The following is a 21,827-nucleotide window of genomic DNA, read 5'->3' on the forward strand; positions in this document are numbered from 1 at the left end:
ATACAGTGTGACATATGTACTAGATTAACATTTTTATAATAACAGACTCTTCTGTGGAGTGGAATGATATTCTGACGGCTAATACTGAAAGCAGTGTGCATACAGATGGAATTACACACTCACTTCAAAGTGAAGCGTTAATGTATTCAGTGGAAGAATGCACTTGTATTGACTGTGGCTCGGTAAAACCTGTGGTGTGAAATTCAATTTCCATTAGCAGCTACAGAAGAAGGAGCTGCTGTTCTAGTTACTCCAAAATCTTTTGATTACTGCAACTATATTCTGGGTGCTAGGTGCCTATGACAGTGATACATTTTTACTGCATAATAATAAATCAATTATTCCAGTAAAGCTATTAATACTTGCAGTCAGTAGGGAAGGCTAGTGCATCCTCCTGTTATACTCTGCCTTGAACATTCACTGTCACATTATTTCTAATTCTAGTGCATCTTCAGTCAAGTATTTCTATATTATTTAGAAACACAAATTTTTAATTTCTGGAAGTCTCTGTGTAGAATGTCTCTTCCAGTGTCTTGAGATTCCATCTGTTTATGTGAGATATTTAAATAAATTTGAAATAATATGTTTCATGATAAAAACCAGATCTTATGCTGAAAATTACTTGAGGCAGACATGAAGTCTACATAGTATCCCCAGTCTTGTAAAGCTTAGTTTCAAATAAACCTGTGATGCTTGAAATAAGAATGCTGTATGTCTTTACTCCCAGTTCAGATAGTATCTCTGGGTCACGCTAAAGCAGGCTGTGGTTCTGGGAAATACTGTACGTGTAATCACAATGTGTTTCCTGATGGTGGAGAATTTCATTTAATTGACAGCCATTTTTCAGAATGTGTTCTATAAAAAAATTTGTAGCTGCATAGGTCTGGCCACACATAGCCAACAACTCTGAAATAGGCCTACAGCACCATTACAGTTTTTATTATTGTTGCACCTAGGAGCCCTAGACAAAAAGACTACGATCTGCTGCAACGTGGAAATGCACAGCACTGCATGAGTAGGGAGATAGTGCTGAGAAGTGAATGCATAAAATTTAAGAAAATTACTTCATTACGTTGATAGTGGAGGTTGCACAATTCCCGCACGGTTTCTGAAACACGATTACAGCACGCCGTAACGCTCGGCCTCAGCTCTCCCGCCTCTTGTTGCTGCGCGCTGCGCCTTAGAATCTTCAAGGGCTACCGCCACCTCAGAGGAGGGCGGGAATGCAGCCGCTGCGAGGGCGGAGGAGACCCTGCGGGGGAGGAGGCTGCCGGCGCGGAGCCGTGTTTACTTTCCGGGGCAGTGGGGCGGCTTTCCGGGGCGGTGCGTCTGCTGTGCTCGGCCCGGATTGGGGCTGAGGGAGCGTGTCTGGAGGAGGGACGTCTGGAGGTGCGAGCCCGGCGGCCACCATGAGTGGTGAGTGTGGGGCTCCCGTGGGGCCCGCTCCGCTGCACGGGGTCCCTGCGGCCAGCGGACTGCGGCGCGCTCTGTGGGCTGAGGTGGCCGCAAGGACCCCCGCCCGGCGAGGCGTGGACCTACACTGAGGGCCGAGGCGTCTTTGCCTTCCCCACCTATGTGCAGTAGGGCTAAGGGCTGCGAGCGGGCACGGAGTCTGCCAGGCCACGCAGAACGAGGCGCGGCCCCGTAGAGATGGAGTTGAGCCGCGTTGTGACCCGCCCTCGGCGAGCTCAGTGCACGAGTGACGCTGATCTCGTAGATTTCCATTGCCTTGGCTGTACAAGGCCACAGAAAATAAATACTGAAAGAAAAGAAATGGCCAAGAATAAATTAATCAAACAAACGAAAAAATTATTCATGTACAATTGATGAGACAGATGAGAAACGTGATGGGCAGAAAAACTGGTTCCTTAGAGTATTTAAGGTGTATCTACACCTCGAGTATGGTGTTCAGTTCTGAGCCCCTCACTACAAGAAGGACCTCGAGGCCCTGGAGTGTTTCCAGAGAAGGGCAGTGGAGCTGCCAAGGGCCTGGAACACAAGTCTTACGAGGAGCAGCTGAGGTAACTGGGATTGTTCAGTCTGGAGAAGAGGACGCTCGGGAGACATTACTGCTCTCTGCACCTCCCTGAAAGGAGGTTTTAGTGAGGTGGGGGTCAGCCTCTTCTCCCAGATAACAACAAGGTGGCAGGAGGCAATGGACTTAATTAAGTTACGCTGGGGAGGTTCAGATTGCATATTAGGTAAAGTTCTTCTCAGAAGGAATAGTAATGCACTGGAACAGGCTGTGCAGGAAGATTGGTGGAGTCACCATCTCTTGAGGTGTTCAAGAAAAGGGAAGATCTGGCACTGAGTGATGTGGTGTAGTGGTCATGGTGGTGATGGTTGATGATTGGATTAGATGATCTTAGTGATCTCTTCCAACCTTATTGATTCTGTCATGTTTGTTTGCCAAACTCAGATGTCACAACGAGGCCTTGTTTGTGGGGGTATTCACTTCCAGCCTCAGTGTTCTTTACCTGACCTTTGCATTCCTAAGATTTGGAGGAATTTAAGCCACTTGACTGGGCCAGTATGAGTTGTTGATGGGTTGGAGGGAAGGATCCTGGCAGTCAATAGATATTTTGCTGTAAATATGGCAAGATAACTCATATATTTTGAAGCACATTTATAAGTGTTTTATTATTAGTTAGTTTGTTTTACTAAAGAAGGAAGGTGCATCAAAGATACTTTTCATGGCTCTGTTTAAACAATAATAAATTCAATAATAGATTTATTTATACAACTTTGATAATAGATATCTTCTCGAAACTTGAATGTCGTCTTATCTGTTGTAGCTTTTTTTTCCATCCTGATTTAAGGTATGGGGAGATTGCTTGCTAAACGTGGTAGGAAAAAAATTGAAGAGCTAACTGTAATAACTAAATGCTGTACTTTTTAGGGTCAGCAGCCATTACTTAAAATGAAACTGAAACTGACAATGAAAACATCTGTAATTTTCTTTGTTTTATTTTTGTGGTAAGAAGAAAATAAGTATTTCTCTTAGAAGAAGAGAGATTAAAAAAAAAAAAGATTTTGTGGAGAACTGTTAATTGGTGTTGTGAAAAATGCAAGTAACTGTCAAACCTTTCAAACTGTGGGGAAAAAAGTTTCTCAAATGTTTCAGGTCTTGACACTGTATCGACTAAAACCTAGTTCTGAAGTCCTTAGGAGTCTGTTTTCTCATGGAGAGCCTCAGCCCTTCAGTTCAGGCTTGGAGTAATCCAATTGCTTGGCTAATCTACCTGTGTGTAGCCCATGTATGAGTTTTCCATTTTGATTAGATGTCAAGCTAAAAAAATGAATACTAATTTTGCCCTTTGTTAAACATCAATGTTATGAAATACTATGCAGGTTTTTTGTTGGTGGTGGTGGTTGGTTTTTTGTTGTTGTTGGTTTTTTTTTCCAGAATAACATAAATAGAAGAGTTAAGGACAGAGAACTGTCATTGTTTCCTTTATCTGAAATAAATATAGCTAACTGTAACATAACATAAGATTTATGGAGGGAATTGTTATATGGAGAGGGAATAACACCATGGTCTATGATTATCTCCCTACCCAATTTTAGCCCTTAAACTTAAAAGAGCTGCTCCTGGATGTTTGACCTCCTTTCCTGATGGCTACCTCTATACATAACATGTATTTTTAGCTGTAGTATATTCCTAGTGGATGTGAAGGCAACTTCCTGTAGATTTTAGCATTCCTTAATACTGCTAATACTACCTGCTATTATATTACTACTGTTTAATTGGGCAGTGTTTAAAAGCTGAACTTTAAGGGAAATAACATGAGGATACTAGATGTATGTACTTGTCAAAAATTAGGCATGTTATTATAGTTTCAAAGCACGTGAAAATCCTTGTTGTGGATGAGGCAGTAGAGTTGTAGTGCAGTACTGCAGGGTAGCGTGCAGATCAGGTCTGGGTTGACCTCTGATCTGGTACTAGAGCAAGCAAAAGCAGTTACAGCCTAAGATTTTATGTACAGGACCTTAAGAGGTATGTAAGAGAATTCTGAAATTTTGTTTTTAATCTGTATAAATGATGAAGACAGCCATACTTGCAAATAATTTGCTGGAAAACCTGTTTTCCTTACTTGCATAATGAACGTCTGCTTTGTGTGTAGATATTTCTGTTACAGGGGCAGGTGCAGTACCTGAGGCTATTTTGAACTTTTTGACTCAGTAGTTGGAGATGAGAGGAGACTTTTGGTTTTGCTCTTTATATTTATGTTTTCACTTTTTTTGTGTGTGTCTAGAGTTATGTATGAACTTCCTTCTTTTAATCTTTTTTTCCCTATAGTACTTTAAATATAACACCTTTCCCAATAATGCTTTTTTTGTTTGCCTTATGTTTTGTATTTGTATGTGTTTTACTGGAGTTGGATTTTTGCTCTCCTTAATCTATAGGAGGGTATTTTGGTCACTTTGTAATGCACTTGTTATTTAAACAATATAGAACTGATCACACTTGGTATTTTTTTCTGAATATATGCATGTTTGCTTAAAGACTTCATTTAGAAAATCGTGAAGATTGCAAAAGAACAGAATCTTTAATAGAGTTGGTAGAGACTCGTTTTTACCTTCCATCTACCTTGAGTCAGAATTAATTTCTAAAATTTTCAAAAAATTGTTGGTGTACTACATTTTCTAGGCTTATTACAAAGAATAAGAATCTATGCTTTGCTTGAAAAAAATGACACAATTTCTCAATTTCTAAAAAAAAGTAGACTGAAAATTATTTTTGTCTAGAATCAACTTGGTATGTTAAACATGGCAACGGTTGAGTTCTGCAGACTTGCACTAATCAGAAACTCCAGCTGCCCTTCGTATGGATGTTATTTTATGTAGGGTAAAGGTGACCTGAGCTAGCCATGGAAATTATTGGTCATAATAATATGCTGTCATAATTGTCGTTAGTTCAAATTTAAGTTCAGTAAGGACAAAATAGACATTACACTGCTCTGAATCTGTCTGAACTTAAGGCTGTTTGAGTCTTTTGGAACATTAATTAGCATGCTGATCATTTCATGGAGGTTTTCTGTATTCTGTGTTCAGATTCTGGTATCAAGTTGCAAACCATTTCCATGTTATCAAATAGATACAAAAAGGTATCAGAAGAAATATCAGTTTAAAAGCTAACATGGATCGCAGTTGTAAGACAAACTTAACCCGCATACTTAGTATTTTCATTTGAGAAGTGTTTTTCATGTTGGGAAATTATTAATTGCATGCATTGTTGTAATGTAGTCTAAAACTCAATATCAAGAACTGCTCTCCCACGTGCATCGAAAGCATAAGGCTGTAGAGGAAATGAGGTTGAAGCAGGTATATCTTCCATTTCGTTTATGTTTGGCATTGCTGTTTACGGAAGGTTGTAGTAAAACTTGAGGTTTAATTGTTTTCCTTGTTTTAAGTTATGGGATTGATTATAAGCCAGTAGATGGGTAGGCACATGTTGCTGTTTTTGTCATTAGATGCTTGATATATCAAGGACAAGTTTGTGAAACTAACCTCTGATGTAGCACAGTGTAGAGTAGTAAGGTTTATATGAATTGTGCTTTATCTTCTTAGTGCCATAATTGTTTGGAAGTTAGAACGCACTTGGTACCAGGTCTGTCTCTAGTGTCATCTGCTAGTGTTGAGAGTTGTTTGCATCTTCAGCTGAGTTTGTGTATGTTATTTGGCTAACAGAACCAAACCTCATACATCATATGTCTACATAGTGGGAAGCAATTCAGAATCTTAAGTGTGATTTCTTAAAAATCTCTGTAACCGTTGCGAAGCTTAGAGCTAAATTTACAGGTTTTTCCTATTACTTTTTAAAATTCTGGCATAATGTGCATCACAGACATAGCTTTTCCATCCGTACTCCCCATCTCCCACATTTAAGATGCTTCCTCCTGTTGGGATGGGAGTGAACTGCTTTTAATAGGGTTCTGAAAATAGAAAATTCTGGGGTTGGCGCCTTGCAGTGCTGGACGGTGAGAGGAAGGGTCCAGTGTCTTTGATATGCCTCTTTACTGGAGGGCTTGGTATGTGGTGATTGGAGAAGTTCACTCATGTGGAATTTTAATAATTCGCTTTCAGTCCATGCATGCATTAGTTAAATGTTCTTTGGGAGAAAAAGGAGAAAAGAATTAACTACAGGCAGGTTGGAGGTGTTTTTTGAGCCTAAGCTCTGAATGAAGAAATATTAGAGGTGATATAGATTAATTAAACCACAAATTTTCCATATATTCATGTGAGTTTATAAAGCATGTTTAGACAAGCAAAGTAGTATGCTATTTATTGTTAAAATGGTGGAAAAGTTAAAGATTTTCATTTATAGTAACAAACTGAATTTTATAGGTATTAATCAGGATGAAGACTATACTGGCAGCTAAGTGTTAAGGGCTTTTTTTTTTAACAACTGTTTGACAGTAATTCGTCTCTTTCCTGTTTTCTCTTTTCTTGTGCTCTAGTGATATGCTCTACTGGTGATTTTCCCCATATGAGAATTTATGGGATTGCAGTATTGACTGCATCATACATGTAATGGCAAAATCTTTAATTTATTTCAAGCCTTGCAGTATGGCCTCACAGGTAGCTGTGCTAAGACATCAGGAGCTGGCTATACTGCCTGTATGCTGTTACATTATACTTGGTCCAGCTACAGTATACTCTGTATCATGAAACCATTCTTATTAAAATAAGAATTTAGATTATTTTTCAAACAGTACTCCTGCATGTTAGTGAAAGGTTACCTGAAACATCAAAATACAGACTTATACTACATCATTTTACTTAGAGAAAATTAAAGTATAAATTTAATGGAATAACTGGCATATGAAGGACGTTTTTTAGGGCACTACTGTTGACCACAATATACTTCTCTTAAAATTTTATTTATTTTCAAATAATAGAATTTTGTTGAATTTTCAGGTTCACAAAACAATGACACGAAAAGGCAGTTTCTTCTAGAACGGTTATTGGATGCAGTTAAGCAGGTGAGAAATCCAATCAATGTTTCTACAGTATTCTACAATATTCTGTGTTATCAGTACTGACAGGATATGTTATTGCCTTTATTTTATTTTTAGTTTTTACCAGACAAAGAAGAAACCTTGTCTTTTGTACAGTACTGCTGAATTTTTGTGTCTGCTAGCAGATGAGTGTTCTGCAGAGCTTATTTAAATTTGTTGTGTAGACAAGTTATATTTGTAGTACTTATTACATGTCTGAGATAAATTGTGTTCTGTGAGGGCTAAATTGGATAGCATCATAAAGTATCAACTTTATTTCTTCACGCTGGGGTTTCAGCGAACGGTAAAAATGGGATTGATTGATTGATTGATTAATTTTGTATCAACAGGAAGTTCAGCATATAGGTATAATAGATTTAGTTCAACTTAAAAGAGCATGGAAGGTAAAAGAATGCCTTGAAAGTGAGCTAATCATATGTTTTATAGAGAATAGTTCTTCTATAATTGTAGCACTGGGCCAAGTGGCAGCATTTTTTTTGTTTCTATGGGTATACATTTAAAATTCAAAAGTAATAATTTTTACTTATTTTTTTTTCTTCAGATAATGCAGGTATGGTGTTGTGTCTAGCGAGAATATATGTGAACTGCTAGGGTAGTCTGTTAGTGGAATGTGATGCTAAAAAGCAATTTTTGGTTGCAGAGTGTATTTTGTAATAATCTATCTTGTACTGTTTTCTTTTTGTCATGAATTTTTATTTCTTAAATGGCAATATTTCAATGTATTGTGTGTGTTACGGTAACAAAACGTTCTTAAAGTCTCTTTATTGCAGTGTCAAATACGGTTTGGAGGAAGAAAAGAAATAGCTTCAGATTCTGATAGCAGGTAAAGTATTCCAAGAAATTCTTAATGTACTTAAATTATGCATCATAATTACCTAAAATATAGGGCCCAAAATACCTAGTACACTCAAGCTCCATTCCCCAAAACAAACAAACAAACCAAAACAAAACAGCAAAATAAACAACTACTAAAAAAAGCCAAACCAACTTCCAAATAAACGCCTACCTTCTACCAGGATGTAGTACAGGTATTCTGTTTCACAATTAAAAGGAAGTGGAAATTTCACTGATAGATACATGTGTCTGTTATGTCACAGTGTTTGGATTATTACTGTGATATATTGTTATTTGTGAGATAATTTTGAAAATGAAGATAGTCTGAGAGTTTAGATCAAAATCAAGTAAAATCCACAGTGCTCAGCATTTTGTTCTCATAGCCTTTTTTTTTTGTTGTTGTTTTTGAAGTTAAAATTTCTTAGAGTTCTTTGTCTAGAAGTCTAGACTTCTCCATGTTTTTCAGTATTAATTTAACACACCTGTATCCCACTACCTAGTAAATACTCTAGATGTATGAGATAAATGTGCATGTATATTGGGCATTGCAGAATACTTGATTTTTTTTTTTATTATTATTCCATTCTAGTGGCTAAATTCTGTTGAAAGTGCTGCATGGTTTTCTTGCTTTTGTTCTCAGTGCATGTCAATTTTTAATAATATGAACTCTTCCCCAGAATCTCATTTCTGTCCGGCTTTTTCAGAAATGAAAAGTCAAGTAGATTTGTTTTTTTTTTGGATCACGTGTCTGCTAGAATTTCCATTTTCAAGAGCACTATTTATGCTTAGCAAAAATCAGTCATACCTACTCAAAATTCTTCTTGAGAATAGTTTAAATCTTATTCTACTTTATTAGCATTGTGATGTAAAGTTTTCATAACATAGATGTACTTGAAGCAATACACGTTTAAAAGCTCTACTGCTCTGCCCAATTATGGTAGATATGTGACTTCTGTTCTTTTTTAGTGCTCTTCTAAAGATCCACTGCTTTTTTGTATCCTTGAATGAAACTCCGTTGTTTTAGAACGCTTAAGCAGAGTTCTGAGCCACCTCATTAGCTCTTCTTATTTGATTGCTTAATTTTAGTTCAAGTATTTTTCCTTCCTTTTTGAAAGCAGTTTTTGCAGCCAGTGACAACTTTCTTAAAACTTAGGTTTTAAGTACTGTTTATTCACTGGCAAAAATAAAACTTGGAGAAAATCAGTGCAAACTCTGTTGGAGATCTAATTTCCTTTATACCTTAGGCCTTATTGTATTCTGTAGGTTACAGTAGAAATCCTTGTTTTGGCAGACTGAGCTTTAAAACTAATCTTCTTAGTGTTACTAATTGTATGAAAACATTTAGTAAGTGGATTATTAAAAAAAAAATCAGGAATTTAAAAATATCATCATAAAGAACAGCATCGCTGGAAAGTTGTGCTTATTTTCCAATGCCTAAAGTTTCTGAGGACCATTACAATGTTCATTTATTTTCCAGGACTTGAATTATAATGTACAAATGCAAGCATCAAAATTGTCATCTAATTGTATAGGACATTTTAGTATATTTTCAGAAAATAATTTATTGCATGTGTAATATATTTATACATATATAATTGCCTTGCATGAAAATTAGGTAATCCAAAACTGAATTACCATAGCTAAAAAACACTGTAGCAGGTGCAGATAACTTCATATCACTAATTCTCCTGAATGTAGTTTGTGTTTTAGCTTTAATAGCCATGGTGAGACTGTGGGTTCGGCTATGTTTGTACTGTTTTGCAAATAATAAGATTAATTCATGCAGAGGATCTTTCATTGTATGTAAAATAAAGGTTTTCCTTTACATTCTCTGCTTAGGGATTTGGAGTAAACCTGCTCTAGAGAAATGTTGTCACGTGATTTGTGTAAAAATTTTGTTGCAGAGTCACTTGCTTGTGCGCTCAGTTTGAAGCTGTGTTACAGCACGGTCTGAGGAGGAGCCGAGGATTAGCATTAACAGCAGCAGCAATCAAACAGGCAGCAGGTTTCTCTAGTAAAACTGAAACAGGTAATTCATTAATCATAACTATTCTATTAAAAAAAATGAAAAAGTGCAAGGAAGCAGAATGAGTTCAAATAGAAGTTTTGAGTGGTGAACCAAGCTGCAGATTGTAGAATAATTGGAATTTCATTAAGGGGTGAAAGTGGTTATTGCTTTCTTAATCTAGTATTTAACTTTCATATTAAGTTTCTGTGAGTTTTGGAATTTGAAAATGTGCACTTCCTATAGTTCCATCATGGATAATATCATTGGCAAGTTTATTTTGACATCTGGTAGGAATGAATATTGTGCAGTTGTGCTGTTTATACTCGAGTGGTTTCATTCTTAATGTTGTTTTACTCTGTTCTTTAACTGCCATTTTCTTTAGCATCAGAACAATTTGACCTCTCAGTATCGATGCCATTTTAAAAGCGAAACTTTTGTTGCTTTTATTGGGCGGTCAGCCAGGGCAGTTATTTTTTTATAAATTTTTTTTAAAAAATGATTCCTTTATTTTTGTGCCTTCATTTTGAGGCTCGCCTTGTTTTTTATTAGAAGTATGTACAGATACTCATCATCACTAATTTTGATGTGAAATTTGGTTTACAATTAATGTTCTATAATTTCTTAACCAGTATCCACATCTTATGATAAAGTGTTTCTTTTTGAAATATGTAACACATGGTGGGTTTTTTTTGTTTGTTTTTAATACTCTATGTAACTATATGCTTTAATCTCCAAATACAACTTCCCGTTACAACATGCAATTGCTTTTAATAGGTGTTACCTTAATGCTTTATGCATAAGTTTTAGTGTTGCTTTAAATTTCTCTAACAGTGTATCCTGTTGATGATAGGGTGAACTGATGGGTCTTTGTGTGGTGACCTTTCTTCTGATAGGTTAGAGCCTAGAGGCTTAGCTTTCCTGAGGAACTAAAGGATTTATGCTTTTAGAGAAATCTGCATTTCTTTTACTTAATAATGGGCAGATTCTACCTAACAAGTAAAACAATTCAGAGGTTTACAGAATATTTACCGATTTTTTCATTTATTCTGTATGTTTTTATTCGCTTGTGTATCTCTTCATTTAACTTTTTATTCTCTTTTTATACTCTTCATTTGTCTTCATAGGTTAAATTTATGTGAGAATGAATGCTGTAGCTGATATTAAAATGTGGTTGCATTCGCTGCAGAATTCACTTCAAAACATATTAGGGCAGTATTGCTAAAAGATTCTAAATAGCTGAACTTTTCCATTGTCTCTGCCTTATTAAAGATACTAGACTTACTGAAACCTTCCTGCCAGTGATACTTTTTTAGCATTTTTTTTACTGCACAGATTCAGAGGTTCATAGGCTAATTAAGGTTGGAATTGTCCTCAGGAGGTCTGCAGTCCAGCAAACATCTATGAGGTTAAGTGAGATTGTTTGGAGTGTTATCCATCAGGAAACTAGTATTTCCAATTCTGTAAATAATCTCAAGTAATCTTCTAACTTGATGCAGTCAAATAAGAAACTATTCTTTAATTGTCTGAAATTGAAATGCACAATTGCTGAATGGTGTGAATTGTTTTTCTTTTCTTTGTATAAGAAGTTGATGAGCCTGGCTTCAAACTGATCACTTTGCTGTCTGTGCTCTAAATTTTGGACATTGTTGCTCATTGGTGCTGATTAATGATTCATTGAGCAATGTTGTAGCTATTGGAACTGTGACAGAAGAAAAACTACATTGGATGTTTTCACAAAGTGATTAATATTTGGATGAGTTGCATAACAAGTGTTTGCCTATAGTAAAAATTATAGAAATTGTATTTTACTGAAATTAAAATAAATCTTGCATATAAATAATATGTATAGGATTACATGAAATTACATGAAATTGCTATGAAATTTAGTATCACCTGTTAGGACTTGAATTTTCGTTTAATTCTACTTTTGAAAAGAATGTGTTCATTTGAAAATGCCACTTGCATCATCTTTTTTCAACAAGGATGTTGTGGAAAGACTTGGGATATATGCCTCAACTTAATTTCCACTGAATAGATTTGGTTAAAAACTGATGGTCAGAATCCTTGATATCTGTAAATAAATAGGGTACCAAGAAACACTAAGTTTCACTCTCAGCATAAGAGGAAACTTGCTTATTTTTTCTGTTCCTGTAATAATTTCACTTCCTTCTTTTGCATTGTTTTGACTTTTAGCAAGACAGAAAAACAAATTCTGTTGTTAGTATGAAAAAATGAAATCATTAAATCATTGTTCACTTGATACAAATCCAACATTTTATGGTCTACTTTCTTTTTTGGGATATATGTATTTGACTTTCAATGCAGATCAAATAAGCTGTAGTCAAAGGCATATGACACAGGATGCTTTAACGCTCTAATCTATTCTGTGGACTTCCTTATTATTTTACATGTTAATCTGTCTATTAAGTTCTAGTTCAGCCAGGTATACCCGTAGTTTGCATGCCATGTGGTCCTGGGCAACCTGCTGTCGTTGACGCTGCTTAAGCAGGGTTTTGGGCCAGGTGACAGCCAGACGCCTCTTCCAAACTCAGTGTTTTTGTGGTTGGCAGTTCTATGTTTCCTGTATTTCACATTGTCTCATTTAGAACAATTCTGGGTTATTCTTGCGTAGATACCAAATCTTATTAGCAAAACTTCTAGTGAGTCTAACCTGTTTGTTCAGTTTTCAAAAACTATGGCACTGTCGACAACTTTAGTAATCTAATGGCTTTCAGTAGAGATTAATAAATAAAATTGTACCCCCAAATGAGTGTATTTGACCAGAAATCATAACCTGTATTAAAAACCTCTTTGAAACCTGACTGCATGCTCTTTATTTAGAAGAGAAAAAGGGGAACATCAGGGATGACCTTTTCCTGATACTGCAACTACATTAAAATGATTTAGAAATGTGATAAGGAGTGACAGAATCTGTCCATTTTCTCTTTTGCATGTGAATTTTTTTCAGTGCCTCCGACGAAATTTTTTACTCTCCTATAAATGTCATCTTTATGCTGCCTACATTGAGATTGTGATCAGAAGTCAGCATGATATTTAAGGTGATAGTGAACAATTCACTCCTACATTAGAATTTTTCCTTTTTTGTTAACTTATTAAAGAAAAAGTTGGACAGTGACCTTCATTAACCTGTCAAAGGAATGTGTGCTTGTCTTCCTTGACCGATTGATGTTTTGAACTTCTAAAAGAATTCTTGGCTTTCTCATACTCATATTGGTCCCTTCCAACCCCTACAATTCTGTGATTCTGAGATACATATTTTTTTTTCTTGAAGGCCTGTCTACCCTAAATTCAGTTTCTTAATACATTACTGACAGTATAAATTTTCAGCTTTCAAATACTTCTCTAACTGAACAAAAAAAAAAAAATTTAAAAAAAAAAAATCAATGTTTGGGGCAGTGCAAGGAAAGTATTTTCGTGGGAAGGGGTATTGTTGCCTTTTATATTTAACACTTTACTTTATCCTTTGCATGTCTGCAAATTATGGATCTACCCATTCCTTTCTACACAGATTTTATCATTTTGCAGAGAACAATAAAAAAGAGTTCTAGAAGCGTTTTTTCCTTTGCATAGGATTTTCCCAGGTGTGAATCTGTTTCTTGAGTGAAATACTAGTTTAAATATACTTTGCAACTTGAATATGATTATTTTAGAATGTAGGGTCGAATCCTTCAATGTGCTTGGTGTCTTCTGTGAAGTGACAAGTTCTAAGTGCTTAAGTGGCCTAAATTCTGTATAAATAAATAATGTGTTTAACTGGAGAGTTATATGTAGGTAGTAAATGATTTACCTTTTTTCAAGTTATAAAACAATCAGGGAACAATATATAAAATTGCATGGTAAATTTATTTTGTTGAGATTTATTCAATTGGGAATATTGGAGATAATTTATTGTGTGAATCAGTCTTTGTTTCGAAATAATATGTAATGAAACTTGCAAAGTAAGCTTTGATAGAAGAAAGTAAAATATTTGGGTTGCTCATAAAGTAATGCCTCCTGTTTTATGATACTGGCTTAAAGCATAAGAGATGGATGTTGGTGGGATGGCAACAAAGGCTGAACCTTCCCACTATGTTTTGTTCTGTGCAACAGATGGTAGCAGAGGGGCTGTCTGACAAAATGGTGTCTAACATGGAGGTGTGTATAAAGGCAGGGTGTGGAATGGAATTCCTCCATATGGGAAAAAATTGCACTCACTGGCATTCATGGGTGTGTGTGAATGTGTTCACCATGCAATGGATGTGAGCATAGTGAGGCAGTGGGTGGTGCATTTCAGCAGTGGTAACGGTGACGTGAAAGGAAAGCAGTGTTTCCAGACAGCCATGTACAGCTGCCGCAGCATGAAATGAAGAACATCTCAATTTGCTCATCTGTGTGAATCAGATAATGGTGGTGACTGTTGAAAAATAGTGTTTTGAGAATTTGCTCTGTCAAACAGTGTTATTGTGCTCTTTGGATCTGTTGTAGTTTTCACTGAGTCAAATAGGAGGCATTACTTTCCGAGCTACCATTGTAGATGAAACAAGAGCTTACTGTGGTGCTTTTGTTTTGGTTTTCTGCAGAGCCAGTGTTTTGGTACTATGTGAAAGAATTTCTGAATAAACACGAACTACAGCGCTTTTACTCTCTGAAGACAATTACTACAGATATCGGCAGAGGTCGGGCTTGGTTGCGCTGTGCATTGAATGAACATTCCCTAGAAAGATATGTTCATATGCTACTTGCAGACAAGAATCGGCTTAGGTACTGTATTTGATGTCATTGTAATGCAGGAATTGTGTGTGTATTGACAAATGAAATATTGAGACTGAAAAGTCATCAAAATACCAACAGAAAAAACTCCACATACAAATACAATTGTAATAATATATAGTATTATTTCTATTCTAGTTATCCCACTTAACCTCACATATGTTTATTTTGTTCATTTTTGAAATTTTGAGTCACTGAGATAGTGGCTCAAATATATGTGTGACCTGGAACTGGCTTCATTCTTGCATGTGAGAATATATTCTTCTATATCCATTTCCATCCACTTTCCTGACTCTCTTTCCTGCTCTTTGAGCAGTTGTTCTCTCTGATACTCTAATACCATTATGAAAGAGACTTTGAGTGCCTCCCTCACTCTAATGAAATCATGTAGTATTTCAGCCTTGATTTTATTTTAGTAGTACCTGTAGCCTGCTTGGAGATGCTTACCCTGTAGTTTAAAAGCTCTGCCATTCAAGCAGTAGGTAGCTACTTCTGTAGGTTACTTGAAAATGTTTTATGAACTTTCTTTTATGGAATTACTACATGAATAATTTATTTTGTATTGTGAAAACCTAAGATACTTCGGATGTGCAGAATACACAAAAATGTTCATTCTTGCCTGAGTCTTACCTTTTCTGTTATACGTATTACAATCCTTTTTTTTTTTTTTTTTAAATCTGTGGCATTTATTATTCTAATTGTTGAGCTTGAGCTACTCAGTGAATTCAGCAGAAAAGCTCTATTTCCATTTGCATTGACCAATGAATATACTTTCAGAACTGATCTCTTTAGTACCTTTCAGTCTATTCCAGCCCTCTGTTGCTTTCTTGTGGAACAAATTTTGAAATGAAGTCAAATAGGGACAAAGCAAGATTTACAACAGTTTTCAGATTTTAGTTGTCAGAGAGATCTGTGATTTGGATTACTTGGTCACTTAGGACTCTGATGCCTGTAACAGTGTATGTGCTGTAGCAAGACTGTTAGCACTCTGAGCATTGTACCTGAACCCTTGTTTCAAAAAATGCTTATTGTAGAATATTTAAGATATGTTACTTGAATTCAAGTGAAATTTGAAATTTGTAAACTCGGTTTACATCCTGGACTCTTATCTGTTTTGAAAACTTAAGTGAATCTATTATGTTTTATGTAGATTCTGTTCTATTCTATATTCTATTCTGTTTAGTGTAGATTGAGATCTTTCTTGCTGTCTGTTTTTATGTTTTTTTGTTTTTTTTTTTTAAATCTGAAAGCTGACAGCTGAAATACAGCATCCTGCTACTAAAAAGGACTGGATTTAGAACAACTAACATTTTGTTCACTGTGAAGTTTCTTTTCCTTGCATCCAAACTCCTTGTTGACTCTAATGATTTAGGGTAATTGATGTGGTTTTGGGTGTTGAAACAGCTTGTCAAAATTAATAAGATATTTAGGTTGTGTTCATGCATTCTCATGCTTTGTAAATGTCTGGTGACCATAAAGTCAACTGTAATTATTTTAAAACTTCTGTATGTGGAATAGCAGCAATAGACATTGACAAACAATTGTGACTACTATTGTAGTATGAACCTCCTTGCCATAAGTGTTTTGTTTTTTTTTACCCAATAAAAAAGACGTAGAGCTACAACCACAGATAAAATACAATTTCAGTGAATCTCATATTTTTCACCTAAAGAAATGCATATTTATTTACTGTGATTGTTTAGACAGTCCTAAATATTTCAGAAGTTCAGGGAGTAACTGTGATATATGTTTGATTTGTTGGTGTAGTCATACTTATTTTTCAGAGTTTTGAAAGTGGAATATATGGTAAGTGTTCAACTCAATATTCTTTCCCTTTCCCTTATCGTAGTGTCTTCTATGAAGACTGGTCTTTTATGATGGATGAAGAACGTTCTAGTATGATCCCTACAATGGCAGCTGGTAACACCTCTGTATATACTTCTATTTTGGAAAACTGTTTCATTTTGAGACATCATTTCTGTTTCAGTTGTAAGGATTTTCTCTGTTAGCTTAAGTGGAGAATATGCATTAGATACACATTCAGGGTAAACAGTAAAGGTATTATGCCAGTTAATGTTATGAATTGTCAAAGTACTGGGTCTAGCTTTTGTATAGGTTCCAAAGTGTTTCAGATGGATTTTCTGAGCCTTTGCTACTAAGGATAATTTTTTTCTTCCTCTAAAACTGTTTTGATTTGTAGAAAAAATGGGTTGCTCTTGATCTGAAAAGAATAATAGAGGTAGGATTTTTTTAGTCAGACCCAGAATGCAGATAAACGTGCTGGAAAAAAGAGTAAGACCTGGCAACATATAGCTTAATTTTCTGGAGTTAGGTCTCAGAAGCTGCGTATTGTTACTGTGTACGTCGTTTTTCTGAGATACATTATCATATGCTTCCCTGTGCAAGATAGAATTCACAGGTTTTTATTCATGAAGTATAGGATCCAACAAATTTTAAGGCTGCAGTGAAGATTTAAAAGACTATAAATAAACCAGTTCAGCTGCATATTACATACTCGAAAAGTACTGTGAACTGTGTAAGTAAAGATAAATTCAGAACTTGAAAACGCTTGAGTAGTATTTTAGAAAGACTGAATGATATGTGGAAGAGAAAGAATTCATGCACAGAGAACGGTAGGAAAACTTGGAGAAAAAATATTTTACCTGTCAGGGTTGTTGTATACCTAGGTTTTATTTCTGTAACTTTTATGTGAAGTGGAGTATTGGTCTTACTTTTTTCCCATCTTTTATCTGAAGGTCTGAACTCCATTCTGTTTGCAATCAACATTGATAACAGGGATTTAAATGGACAAAGCAAATGCGCACCCACAGTGTCTGATCTGTTAAAGGAATCAACGCAAAATGTAACCTCAATATTGAAAGAATCCACTCAGGGTGTTAGCACTCTTCTTAGAGAGATAACTGCATCCTCTGCTGTCTCCATTCTCATAAAACCTGATCAAGACACTGACCCGCTTCCTGTTCTCTCAAAGAATGTAAATGCTGGTAAGCATTTTTGCTACACTTATGTCATTCAAAAACTTATATTAATGTGTGTCTATATTTCCATAACATTAATTTGTTATGAAAAAAAAAATCTAAAAAATGCATGTGCTGTGCATACAAAACAGTTGAAATGTTAGGTGTGGTTGACTCTTTCTCAATTTTGTTTTTGAAAGTACAGGTGTGGATAATAGGAAACTAATATTTATTTTAGCTTCCTTTTATCAATGCAAGAGGGAAGCGAGACTATCTTGTTGGTGCTGTAATTGTGACCTGAATTTCAACTTCTTACTCATAAGATTATGCCTTGCAGTGTCTGATGTAATGATTTTTCATTTTTAGTTTGATTACTTATGGCATTTCATTAGCCATCTAAACTGTTGTTATATACCAGATAAAAAAAAAAAATTTAGCTTGTAGTCTTCAAGCAGCACCTACATTTATAGTCTAAACTCCTATATGAAACAGGTAATTACCACAAATGAAAAATTACTCGTAGCTTTTCTTGGACTTTAAATGTGCTAGTGTTGTAACCACTTTGCAGGGCACCATCACTGACAAGGGCCCGATATTTTAATGCCTTGTAATTTAAAATTAATCAAAATGTGATATTTATTATACATTAGAGTCTTCAGCAGAGTCTGTAGACTCTCTTGCATGGTCTGTGGTGATGGAACAGGAAATGGCTTGAACTTTAAAGAGGGTAGATTTAAGTTAGGTATAAGGAAAAAGTCTTTTCAGTGAGGGTGGTGAGCCACTGGAACAGGTTGCCTAGTTTTGTGGTTGATGTTCTATCCCTGGAGACTTTCAAGGCAAGCCTGATCTAGCTGTGCATGTCCCTGTTCATTCCAGGGGAGTTATAGTAAGATGACCTCTAAAAGTCTCTTAAAACTCTAAGGACTCTATGATTGTCAGTTTCAAAAGTAATGAAGGTATATTTTGTCATCTTTGTCATCATCATTTCCCAGGAATATTTCACGACTTTTTTCCTGTTGTTAGACATAACTCTGAAATACACACTTATTATAGGAGTAGGTACCTGAGAGGCTTTTTCTCTTGAATTTCATTTTGTTGTTTGTTGAACTACTTTTTCCACTTCCAATTGAATACTATTATACATGCGCCTCAAAAATAATTTTTAAAATTTGAGTTCCGTTAAGTACATAAAACTGGTAGATTTAAAGACTGATGTGTATGGAAAGATAATGAAATGCCTCATTAAATGGATTCTTTCTTCTTTTGTAAACTCATTCAGTACATGAGTTCTGTTAATGTAATACATCCTTTTTTTTCTTGTTTTTCTTTTTTAAAATATGTAAACTTTTATGTTGCTAATAGAATTGAAATATAAGAGAGATCGAAAAAAGAAGAAGAGGGTGACAAATATAATCTCATTTGATGAAGAAAATGATGAACTAAATCTGGGGGATGCCACAAAAACCCCTATTATGGGACAAAGTTCAGAGGAGAGTTTAGATAGATCTTCAGTTTTTATATTACCCTCATCTGAAACCAATCATGGAAAAAATTCTAATGAGAATGAAAGTAACCACTCGTGGAAAAGTAATTCTGTTTTCATGAATGGAGAGTATGAATACCAGAAACTAGATGTGAAAAGTATTGATGATGAAGATGCAGATGAAGATGAACTATGTGGAAAAACATTAGGAAATAAAGGCACAGAAGCGGAAAATGAATCTTCTGAAAGGTAAGTAACTTTATTGAAGAAACCAGTGGTAAATTTTTCTCTTTTTATCTTCTAGTTTCATGGTCACTGGCAAATTTGTGTAACTAACAAAAATCCTGGTAGATTTTTTTTTTTTCTTTTTTGTTATTTGTTCTTTGTTTAAACTATTTGGACTAATTTGGGAATATTTTGCATTTCTGTTTCACCTAAAATCAGAATCTTGATATTTCGGATTTGTTCTCCATGAGATTCTCAGTTTCCAGAATTTTTGCAAAGCTGCAGTCCTGACTTATTTGACATTTACTTATTCTTAGTGTGATACCAGCTTTAGTTTGGTTTCATAGAAAACCCATATATTTTAAGCAGAGCCTGCTAGTATCAGAGTAATGTTAATCAAGACAAAATCATAAAACTGATAGTTTGGAATAGTCTGATCTTCAAATCACAGAGTTATAGAATAGTTTGGGTTGGAAAGGACCTTAAAATCATTGAGTTCTGCCTCCCTGCCGTGGGCAGGAGCACCTTCCACTGGACCACCTGTTGCAGTGTCTCATCATTGTAATGGAAAAGACTTTCTTCCTAATGTCCAATCTAAAACTACCCTCTTTTAGTTTAAAAACCATTACCCTTTGTTCTGTCACTACTTCCTGATAAAGAATCCCTCATATTTTTTGTAAGGCCACTTTAAGTTCTAGAAGGCTGCTATAAGGAATTTTTGTGTGTCTTCTGTGAATTTATGCACATCTGAACTAAGAAATTGGCAGCGAGAATGAAATAAAGGTTTTTCATGCAATCATATCTCTGAAAGAATTATGAGCATTGTGGAAATCTTTGACTGTGTAATATTTGTTTTTGTTTTTCTGTATAGGCCTCATGAAATAGTCACATGCAATTCTGAGATATGCAGTTGGACTCCTCTGCAGGTCCTGAATTATGACTCAGATGTTCTGTTTCCTGTCAGTGCTGCTGACTCTTACTCCCAAACTGGTAAATATTTTAATTGTATGTAATGTCAACAAGCTTTGTAATGAAATTTCTAACATGCAGCAGTGGTAAAGAAGCATGGCATTGTACAAACTGGACAAGATGTTCAAGTTTTTTTTTCTAGACAGTAGTCAAAGTTCTTCATTTCAGTAGTCTTATACATAGCTCATATCTAAGCTGGTTAGTTGAAGAGGATTTATCCATATGAAAATAGACCAGAGATCTATTGTCATTAAGCTGTAGTTTTGTATGCGTGGTATTTTGCTAATTATTTGAATGGTTGAATAGGAAGTGTCCTTATCCAATTGGTAGATGCCAGCAAGCTGGAAGAAGCTAAAAGGTTGTTTGGTAATTTAATTTGACCTTGAAGATCAGAGAAACTACTAAATATTGAATGTAATTCGACAGAATTGTTATCTCTGTATAAACAGGATGGGGAGTGATTGGCTAGGAAATACTTATTTGGAAAAAGTTATGGGAGTTATAGTGGGTTACAAGTCTATAATGAATTAGCAGTGTTGTGATTCTGCACTGAAAGCACGTTTTCATGCTGAGATGCTTAAATGAAAGAGTCACTTGTAAGTTTATGCTCTGGTGGCCTCTGCACTTTTGGGTACTGCATTTAAAGAATGGTGTGGACCATATCTTGAAGACCAGATCTTGAAGAAAGCAATGAGAATGGGTAGAGGTAGAGTCAAAAAACAAACAAACAAACAAACAACTTCCTCAGAAATGTATGGAGTTGATATTTGCTAGCTGTTTATAAAACATTGCCTTCTATAAACTTTGAGTATGCATTCTCCTTTCAGAGACCAATAATAACTTCCCAGTGGCATTCAAATAATCTATTTTAATGGTAAAATATTGAATGCTTTTTGGATTTGCATCATTTGTTCTGAGAGTTAACTGAACAGCTGTGGAAAAAGTGTGATTTTCTTCTATGTTATGAGATAAAAATGATTCATAAAATAATGCTCTGCTGCCCTCTGCAGTATTCTAGGATTTGTACTTCTTAAAAGATGCCAGAGACTCAGAAAAAAAATAAAGTGCTTCATTTTTTTCTAATTTTCCCACAAAATATATATATATTTCAAATATATAACAGTGTTATTTGTTCAAATGAGTTTTCAGAGTCTGCTGTTATGCCTCAGAGATGTGTCAGGACATATCATATTTCCACATAATTAGAGATGAGAGAGCCAGAGTCAAAAATCAGTTTTCTGGAAGGATTCAGGATTGCTTTGTGGTATCTTTGTAAACCTTACACACTGAGGTGCAGAAACATACATGCATATGTAGGTTTATTTATTTATTTATTTATGTTTTTCTTAATACGTTCTTAGGAGGAGGATGGTGGTGTTTGTTTCCTTTCAAATGACCTACCATCGTGGCAGGCCCAATGATGTATATGTTTCGATACTGAAAGTTGTGGATCTGTGGACAGATGTGTATTATCCACGCTTTTCTGAGAAATACCTGATTTCTGATATTTGGTTCATAGGTGTATGTACCAAATGTCA

At 35.4% G+C, this 21,827-nt stretch overlaps 1 protein-coding gene across 1 annotated transcript; it reads left to right on the forward strand.

Annotated features, from left to right (window-relative positions):
- Positions 1-1,135: 1,135 nt before the first annotated feature.
- LOC104913460 (sorting nexin-29-like) lies at positions 1,136-21,827 on the forward strand (the record flags this gene model as incomplete). The annotated part of the gene is given in 10 exon segments (XM_031555795.1): positions 1,136-1,381; positions 1,383-1,416; positions 6,922-6,986; positions 7,793-7,845; positions 9,761-9,885; positions 14,445-14,625; positions 16,484-16,554; positions 17,391-17,639; positions 18,975-19,344; positions 20,192-21,827. Coding segments are annotated over 10 exon segments (1,536 nt in total), but the record flags the coding sequence as incomplete, so codon positions are not given.

The sequence above is a fragment of the Meleagris gallopavo genome, chromosome 16, assembly GCF_000146605.3.
Source record: "Meleagris gallopavo isolate NT-WF06-2002-E0010 breed Aviagen turkey brand Nicholas breeding stock chromosome 16, Turkey_5.1, whole genome shotgun sequence".
Taxonomy (NCBI): Eukaryota; Metazoa; Chordata; class Aves; order Galliformes; family Phasianidae; genus Meleagris; species Meleagris gallopavo.